General features: G+C 36.0%; 1 protein-coding gene across 1 annotated transcript; it reads right to left on the bottom strand.

The window, feature by feature from the left end:
- Positions 1-5,800: 5,800 nt before the first annotated feature.
- Positions 5,801-9,313, bottom strand: LOC131146822 (probable arabinosyltransferase ARAD1). The gene is made up of 3 exons (XM_058096618.1): positions 8,923-9,313; positions 7,188-8,662; positions 5,801-6,565 (listed from the first exon to the last, which is right to left on the bottom strand). The coding sequence occupies exons 2-3, from the start codon at positions 8,148-8,150 to the stop codon at positions 6,044-6,046; spliced, it is 1,485 nt and encodes a 494-aa protein (XP_057952601.1). The 5' UTR covers positions 8,151-8,662; positions 8,923-9,313; the 3' UTR covers positions 5,801-6,043.
- Between the last annotated feature and the right edge of the window lie 687 nt (positions 9,314-10,000).

Here is a 10,000-nt window from a genome sequence, read left to right as displayed (position 1 = left end):
GCTCCACAAGGCCCAACAAATCTCCCACTTAGAGACTAGTTCAATCACCAACGTCAACTGCAATCCTCTAAAGGAACAATCCCTCATCCCTACAACTCAACCTCCTATCCTCAAGTTAGAAGGCCAACTGAAGCTACACACAGTTTCAGCTTTTGTATAGTGACACCCTTAGTCAACATGTCTGCCTGGTTCTTAGATCCACAGATCTTCTCAAGTATTACCAACTTATCTTCAACCAGGTAACAAAAAAAATGGTATTTTGTCTGTATATGCTTCGACTTTGAATGAAAATTCAAATTTTTAGCTAGAAAAATTGCATTTTGACTGTCATTGTGTATAATGCCCCTCTCCTACTTCTTACCTAATTCATCTAAGAAGTCATGTAGCCAAATCATCTCCTTTTTAGCATTAGTTGTTGCAACATACTCAACTTCTGTAGTAGACAAAGTAATAATAATTTGTAGATTTGAAGTCCAAAATAGAGTTGTACCACCTAAAGTAAATACAAACACAGTGGTACTATTTCTACTATTGATATCACCAGCAAAATCAACATCTACATAACCCTGCAATTTCAAACTTGCACCTGTGAAGCAAAGACATGTATCTAATGAACCCCTTAGATATTTTAAAATCCACTTGACTGCCTCCCAATGCTGTTTTCCTGGCCTACTCATGAATCTACTCACAACTTCCATTGCATGTATAGTGTTTGGTCTTGTACAGACCATAACATACATCAAGCTACCAATAGCCAAGACATAGGACACCTTACTCATATGGTCCCTTTCTTCTTCTTCTTCTTCTGTCTTCTATGACTGTTCTCTACTTAGTTTGAAATGACTACCCAAGGGTGTGCTCACTGGTTTAGCTTCATTCATGTTGAACCTGCTGAGAATTTTCTTCACATACTCTGACTGTGAAAGCTTCGATGTATCATTAGCCTTGTCTCTAATGATTCTCATACCAAGGATTTGCTTTGCAGCTCCCAAATCCTTCATTGTAAACTGTTTTGACAATTGCTTCTTTAGATTATTAATCTTCTCAATGCTAGACCTTGCAATGAAAATATCATCTACATACAACATTAAAATGATGTAAGAATTGCCAAAGAACTTAACACAGCAACAGTGATAAGCTTTACATCTCTTGAACCCAATTCTATGCATAAAACTATCAAATTTCTTGTACCAATGTCTTGGAGCTTGTTTTAGGCTATACGAACTCTTTCTCAGTTTGTAGACTAGATTCTCTTGTCTCTAAACAAGGAACCTTTTTTTCTGAATCATGTAAATGTCTTCCTCCAAGTCACCATGAAGGAATGCCATCTTCACATCTGCTCAAGATGTAGGATTTCTGTAGCTACCATTCCCAGTATCAGTCTAATTATTGACATCTTCACAACTGGAGAAAATATTTCTAAATAGTCAATGCCTTTCTTCTACTGGAACCCTTTGACAACTAATCCGGCCTTGTAATGCTTGCTACCATCATGTTTATTCTTTATTCCGTATACCCACTTGTTGTACAAAGCTTTCTTCCCTACTGGCAATTTAGTCAGTTCCCATGTCTGATTCCCCAATAAGGATGTGAATTTAGGTGTATTCCCCAGAGGGGGGGTGAATTGGGTATTTTAAAAATATTTCGGTCTCTTAATCCCTAATTTAAAAAATCCAATCATACAAGCACAAATTTGGAGATACACATATTTCAGTATTACACAACCTAATCAATTCAATCTGCGGATTATTATGTCCTATCTTTAATCTTAGTATTACTCAATCAATCTCAAGTATTTTAGATATTCAGACATGCCAATATTTAAAAACATGCATAGCAGATCAAATAAATATAAGTGCGGAATTGTAAAGAGAGATAAAGAGAGAGCGCAGACACCGAATTTTTAACGAGGTTCAGCCAAACCCGGTCTACGTCATCGCATTGTGCAAAACACCCAAGGATTCCACTAATTTGCTCCTTAAACCCGGGCGGAGCTTCCCGTTACAAACCCGCTGCTTACAAGAGGCACAACTTCCTCCTATTCCGTTGCTTACAAGAGGCGTAGCTTCCTCCTTCCCGGTTCACAGCTCGAACCTTTAATACAATAGTTGAATGAAATTCTTGAACACTCAGATGCTTCTCAACAAGCTAATGAGTACAATAAAATCCTAAACATACTCACAGAATATAATCTTGAAGCTAGTGTATGTGATGTTTTTAATAATATTTTTGCAATAATCAAATATATGATCTTTGTATATAAATATATATATGGTACGTTTACTCCAAAGATCTAAACCTTATTTAAAAAATTTCTCCACAAAAGATATCTCAAAGATATGTATTTTGGAGAATTTAAGATTTGTTCTCCAATAGTTTTTGCAATAACGAAATACGATGAATTCTTTGAATAAAGTATAAACATGAATGCTTTCAAAGATTTGAACTCTAGCAAAACTTTTTCCCAAAGAAAGATTTCAAATAATAAATCGATGAAGAACTAGAGTTCTTGCTCTCAATAAGATATTAAAAATAAAAGAATATGAGAGAAGATATACTTTGAATATGATGAATGAATGCTAAAAAATTAAAGCTTGTTTTACCAAACCTCAATACCCAAGATGTTTGCAAAAGATATGAGTGAACGCTCTTTGATCTTGAAAATCAACTTAAAGAATGCCCAAGGATGTTTTTATGTGAAGAGTATTGGCAAAAAGGATCTAAAACTAGGTTTAGGATTTGAAATTTATAAGCATCTTCGCATATGGGCGTATCCTGACCGTTGGATCATAAAAGAAATATATTTGTTAATAAAAAATTTGCCTATTGAGCGCTGGAGGGTCATTTTGCCTGACGGACTCGTCAACGAGTGCACATGTTCGTTGATGAGTGTTCAACACTCGTTCGGCGACTAAACTAGGGGATTTGTCGATGAGGCACTGACTGAAATTATTGAGGCCTTGGTATTTTCTCGTCGACGAGAACAAAGCGTTCAGTGATGAGTGACCTTCATGCATTCGTCAACAAGACCAGGGGAATCGTCGACGAGCTGCCTATTATTCAGCCCGATCCAACCTAGGTCAATGCATATGAATATGTCATGAAAGATATGCATCCTAAGGTTAGTCTATATGTTATTTTTGAGCTTCCAACTATATCATGTGAGCATGCTTATACAAATATAATCTAAAACAATACAATTGATATAAGACTACGTCTTCACTCATTTGCTCTTGAATTCTTTATGAAATGGGCCAAGATATGTGAGTTTTATGTTCCTTACGGCTTCCATTTTTCTTTTGCCATGTGTACGTGTTTGAAGTATAAACCTGTTCAAATACTAAACGCACATATGAGATATTTGTGTTTTGTTATTATCAAAATGGGATCGGACTCAAAAAGTCAACAAAGGAATCCATCTCATCCTTCATGGCTAACTCCTACTTGCTTGAATTTTCATCCTGCAAGGTTTCATCATAATACTCTAGCTCACCATTATTAGTCAATAGAGATAATTTAGAGCGGGTGAATAATGTTGTGGAGGTTTAATGGTCTTGGAAGATTTACGGAATAAACCTTAGGATAAAAATCTCTCATTAAAAGACCACGCAACATTATTTCGTGTCGGGTCATCATCCGAATCAAACACAACTAGGCTCCACAAGGCCCAATATAGTCTTGTATGTCTTTCTTCTTTCTTGTTACCATTGCAGTCCAACTAATTTTAACACTCTCCCTCAAATTTGGATACCATGATACTCTAAACAAAATTATATAAAGTTTTGTATAGAATTTACAAAGTGTGAAACCAAGGCACTTTGACAAAGCTGAAATGTCGAAATCTTCAGAAGTAAGGTTAACCACTAGATATTTAGCTTCCATACATTGAGACATTTATTTTTTGAAAAAAAAAATCAAATTAAATTAAAAGAAATTAATTTTCAATCATATTCCCCTTTATATCAAATAGTATTAAGAAAATTTTGTTCAAATATGATTAGAAGTTAAGAGAGATCAAAGATCGATGATATGCATAATAAAATTTTTGTTCATTAATTTACTAGGTTGTTCTTTCTTTACTTTTCTTGATTACCAAACATGAATAAGTGAATTCATATTTTTTTTTCACAATTTTTATTTTTTTAATATATTTTTTCAACTACCAAACAAGTCATAAGGATAAGGGTAAAGTACATATCAGCCTGGTCGGCTGATGTGGCAAGCCAACAAAAAGCTTGGTGGCTGAATTGTGCGTGTTTGGTAAAACAAGAGCAGGCAAATGATAAACTAAGAAAACAAATGAAAAAGATACTTAACTTGGCTTCCCAAGGTTGTTGTTCCACCCCCAACTTTTATTCAAACCTGTCAAAAGAGTCCTCTGAACCCTCGAGCTTTCATGGCAGGCTTATGATTAAGATGAATCTTAAACTTCCCTGTATGTTTTGGGTCCCTCCCCATATGCTTTATGCTTTTAGTTTCCAAATCCCATAAGAGATGAACTGCAGGCTTATTCCCTACAGAAGCTAGTCATGAGAAAAAGAAATAATATAAGGCAGGGTCCCGGATACACTACTTATTCTCTCAATCCTCACTCTGAACAAGAGATATATGCTTTGATTCCTCCTGCCCCTGCAGTGTAGAAACATGGGTATTTCTGCTCATGAGGTGTTCTTCCTCCTAGTCTTTGTTGTGTTTCTATCTGTTCAACCTGAAAGGGTTTCCGGACTGAGAAGCATAGATCTTGGCATCAGATGGTATAATGGGCAACTGCCCATTTTTAAAAATCTGCACGCTTTGAAGGCCTTATCCATGCAGGACCTGAAGGTACAGCAAGATTTTGTGCCTGTGCCTGCGCTTGCACCTGCAAAAATGTTTGATCCCAAACAGTCGAGCAAACGACGGGTTGGAAAAGGATCAGACCCCATTCATAACAGATGTTGAGAAGCTGAAGCTGTTTCTTTAACATGAAGCCAGTTGAGAGAGGTTTCTGGCGGGGAAGACGCGGTGGCTATTACTACTGCAGAGAGAAACGAGAGGACTCTGGGCTTTCTCTGCTTTCTCTGGAGTTTTAAAATACGGGTTGGTTGGATTTTCATTATTTTTTCTTTTCCTTTTTTTGGGTCTTGAACACAGCTGAGGTGAATGGCAGCTAAAGGCCATCTCTGAGCTACCATAATCTCTATATTCACTATATTCTATAAACTTCATCTCTGAGCTAGCATCATCTATTCAGTATATTGTATAAACTAAAGATCCTGACAAATAGCTGAACAAGTTGATGGTGGTGCTGGCTCTCGTACACAACAATACAGTGCATTCTCTATATGATGAGCCTTCCTCCATTGGATACTATTGCTCTTGAATGCTACAATGGAATAGTTTGCGAAAATTTTTGGGCTTTCATATCTCTTGCCTTTACAACAGGAAGCCTCTCTCTCTGGTTGCTTCAAAACAGTAGATTCAACTTCGGTATTAGATATCAGCCTTGAATTAAAATTTTAATCTCTTGGATGCTGGGTAATGCTCATATAATTTCACCATTTGCCTGAGCTAGTTTTTTCTTGAATGGAATTTTCATGTTTATGATAAACCATAGAGATGCTTTTGTTAATTTTAACAATGTTACCAATTCAATACAATGAAAAGTTTGTATTTATACAATGTTTGAACATGACTTTTTCATTTGCATTTAAATGACTGTTGTATTTATACAACTATGAACAGAAGCTCTCAATATACACAATATGGGTCAGTTGACTTCACTTTGTTCCCTTGCATTTGTTAAATTGAATCATGGATGGACAAGAAGGAGGAATTGCATCATTAGGCTAAACTACAAAATAATAAAAATGTTTGAACCACAATCCGACATACAGATCTGCACTAAATTTAACTGTATAAATTATAGTGAACAGAAAACTAAAAAAACATATTTAACAGAACAAAAGTTACGTCCTCTGACACAATCAAAGCAGGATATCTGATGATCCTTCATACCATCCAAGTACACGAACTCTATTAGTCGACACTAGGTTCTGCTATTTCAATTGCTTTTTAACTGAAGCTGCAATCTGTGGTATCTGTTCATCCTGTGAAATTTAAGTTTCATTGAGGGCATTTTACGTGAAACAGCTTCCCAAATCATATCCACAGCATCGCCAGGCTGGGATGGAAACTGATATTCGAAGTGTTTTACAACCTCTTTTAATCTGTTCCACATTTGCATCCACTTGTCTTTCTGGATTCCCCTAAGATAATTCAGAAGGAATCCTTTTTTAACTGCATCAGATTCTTTAACAAATATGCAGAACTCTGAGTAGTCCAGGACATCTTCAAATGGTAGTTCGATCTCATCACTGACTATCACAGGAACACAATGGCTCACAATGGCATCAAAAAGGCGATTTGAGGAAGGTGTGTCTCCAGCAATATTCAGGCAGAATTTAGATGAGCCCATCCCTTGGCCTGCCCTGCTAATCCCATGACCTTGAACGCTCCCAAATGAAAAGTGTACATCTTTCTCATCTTTGAGGAGGTAAAATAGCTCTTGGCGAATTGCCCCTTTCTGAAGATAAATTGAAAAGAATTATTTACTTGAACAGAAAGTATCTAAAAATTGCCATATTGAGGCTTTTCCTAAGGTTATTTGGACAAAAATATAAAATTTAGAGGACAATTTCTGCTCATTCTGCTGGTTAAATGGGAAGGCAAGGAATGGTTGGGCATATTAAGGGGGCATCTGAAATAAAATGGAAGATATTTAATTTTATTTCACTTTATTTCTGTACTTTTTATGGAACTCACAAGTCTCATAGAATTTGAAATTGGAGTATTGTGTTTTATTTTTTATTTTTATATCCTTTCCTCCTAAGTCAATTCCTGTTGCAGCCCTTTTCAAATGATGAATTTGTGTCCCTTGACACCACAGAAAATAAAATCGAATAATTCCATCTCTAAGGTTTCAACATTCCAAAGCCTACAAATTCTTGCATGTTCTCCTAAATGACCTTACAGCCAACAGTGTCATGCTAATCAATTATCCTGTCACAGTTAACTGAATCACGTATCCAAGACTGACATGAACTCACAAGATACGAGCTCTAGATTATCAGAAGTAAACCATTCTATTAAGCAGTAACACATTATGAACTAACATGCAGTTTTATACTGAGTGAAGAAAAACTTACATCTTTCCTATAAAGTGCTCCTTGGAAATACACCAAAATAGGGCGTTTCTCATATGGAGCAGAATTTTCTTTGGCAGTTGTTCTCACAAGGTGCCGATAAGGAGCAATCACATCCTTTTCAAGGTTTGCAATTTCAACAGGATATCTCCCAAAATCTGCAAGCACAAACATGGCAGAACCAAGTTTTTTTCTTGCTTGTAACATGCTATTTGGATGATGGGCTACAATTAGATGATTCTTCCCACCCAATTGCTTCCATTCATCCTTCCCCATCAAAAACTTCACCAATTTACCCTGCAATACCTTATTCACACTTGTTTTCTCTCCTCCATGAAGCTTAGAATGTCTGTTGTAACTCAGAGATGAGAAGAATGGTACAAAAGTTACATCTGCCTGACTTGAATTCATAACTCTTACTGCAGTGCAAGGTCTCACCACATTTGGAGTGTTTGATGCCAAAAGATCAAGGGTAAGCCAGTACTCAATGCTGTGCTGCAAATTTAACCCACCTGGGTATGATGGGATTTGACTTGTGCTACTGACATTGGGCCAAGTATGATTCATCATTCCTTTCCAACCCAATAACCCAAAGTGAAACTCTGGAGGTAAATCATACAAATATACGCGGACAAGAGCCTGATTAGGGTCACACGTCTTCCTTTCCTCTTGTCTTGATGCATCCGTTTTCTTGTTGCATCTATAAATTTGACAAACCCCAGCTTGGTTTTCATCAACTAATAATGCGGTGGAAGAAAGGAGAGGAAGTTTAGTTTCTTTTCTATTGTCATTAGATTTGAAGTTTACAGGGGTGTTATTGACAATAATAAGCTTAAAAACTGATCTGGGTATAAAAGAATTATTTCCAGATTGAATAAGGAATACTGAAGAAAGGATCAAAACAAACATAGAAATTGTTATTAGACGAAACAGAAACCACGAGGGCAACATGTTCGTTTCGGTCATTAAAGATGATTAAGGAAACAAAAAGCATGGAGCTTGGACAATTTAAGGAAGCAGGGACAGATGTGACACTTGAAGAAGGACAGTATGCCAAAAATTAATGAAGAACACAAACTCTATACGCCAAATCTGATGTGTTTTGACTTCTTAAAGCACACCAATTCACTGGGCAACTCCTACCTTTCAACGAAAAAAGCTTGGCTATCACAAAAATAATAATAGGAAAACCATGTTCAAAATGGACCCTGAAACAAAATTTCTCTCTCTAAAACCCTAGAAGTCTTGAAAGTCATTTCATAGTGTCTCCTTTATAGCGCATCATGTTCAACAAAACACTTCTAAAAGGAAACGTCCCCGGTCACCCAATGATCCAGAATAAACGTGCGCTTTTCCATTCAAAGCTCAAAAAATATATATATCATATACGGAAATTCATGAGTCACCAAGCAGATAGACTGATTCTGTTGAAATCCTTTCCCCTGTTCATGGCTTTATCATGTAAGACGGCAATCGACCTGCAGACCCATATGGGAGAACAAAATGACACACATAAAAATTACTTTTTTCAATTTACACAAACATGATTTCAGATTTATCAGCTTCTAAGCTTGCAGAAGAAAAACCTCCTAAAATGTAAAAAAATAACACACGAACAACAAATTTTCAGAACAAATCAGAAAACGACAATCAGGAAAAAACTTATATAAATCACAATCTGGTTCTTAGAATTTATGATTTTCTAACATGGGCGAATGAGAAGTTCAAAGAAAAGTACCTGAGCGGCTGGGTTTCTGAGATTCCACAGGGCGCCCATATTTTCAGGGGACAGTGGTACGAACGTTTGTAAATAGCTTTTGAACAAATCATTATATTATATTATATTTTTTGGGCTTCTGGTGTTCCTTTCTTATTTTCTTGTAACTTTAAGTATCATTATAATTACATTTAATCAATTGCATTTCTAGTGGGTGAACAGTTCACTGTTCATGTTCCAACTCCCAAGAACATACGCCGGAAGACGGAGCGGAACAGGGCAGGCTCAGGGACTTCATAAGGGGCAATTTCGACTATTTGACAGAAAAGAAAATGCAATAATTTTCCTGGGAAATATATTTCTTGTATTTCCACAGCACTAGAAAATGCGTCGCAGCGCATCGGTTCAATGGGTTACCTAAGCCTGAGGAAGTTCATTTTAATTTAACCAAATGTATTTGGTGGGCCATAGGAAGAATTTTAAAAAGAAAAAAATATTAAAAGAAATCCAAGGCTAAAACGTGCAGTAAATGATTTGACTATAATGCCCTTATTTATTTTCTGTTTTAAAATTATCCATTTCATGTATTCAATAATTCCATTGAATCTTGTAGATCTACAAAAGATTATATTTAATGTTGTAAGGGTAAAAGGGAATTAAAAAGATGTTATTTAATGTATGCATAAATGTTTGAGCTAGTAATAACTATCTTCTTCTTTTTATATATATATATATATATACTTTAATTATTTTTAAATATTGTTGTGATATGACCTGATTGTTGATTCCTAGTTTTCAGATTTTTAAAACAAAAATAAATCTTCTTGCCAGTTTTTAGAAACCACAAAAAATTGAACCTGTTTTTGTTTACAGCAATCAGAGCAACAACAATAACCGAAACCTGCTTGTTTCGATGTGTGTGCGCGTGTGCCAAGCCTGATTAAGAAATAATCTCTTCACCAAACAACAACCAGCAAGCCACAAGATTTGCAATAAACCATAAACATGTAAGATCAAAACACAAGAACACATTTACGTGGTTCAGTCCAAAAATTGGCCTACATCCACGGTAGGAACTCACCTTCAGAGACGCTTTATT

Source organism: Malania oleifera, chromosome 13 (assembly GCF_029873635.1).
Source record: "Malania oleifera isolate guangnan ecotype guangnan chromosome 13, ASM2987363v1, whole genome shotgun sequence".
Taxonomy (NCBI): domain Eukaryota; kingdom Viridiplantae; phylum Streptophyta; class Magnoliopsida; order Santalales; family Ximeniaceae; genus Malania; species Malania oleifera.
Note: the sequence above shows the minus strand (reverse complement) of the source record. Positions and strands in the feature narration are given on the sequence as shown.

Excerpts from the sequence above, each read along its gene's own strand:
- LOC131146822 (XM_058096618.1), bottom strand. The coding sequence starts at position 8,150 with ATGACCGAAACGAACATGTTGCCCTCGTGGTTTCTGTTTCGTCTAATA. Across the intron at positions 6,566-7,187 it reads GAGCACTTTATAGGAAAGAT|AAAGGGGCAATTCGCCAAGA; the intron begins GTAAGTTTTTCT and ends ATTTATCTTCAG.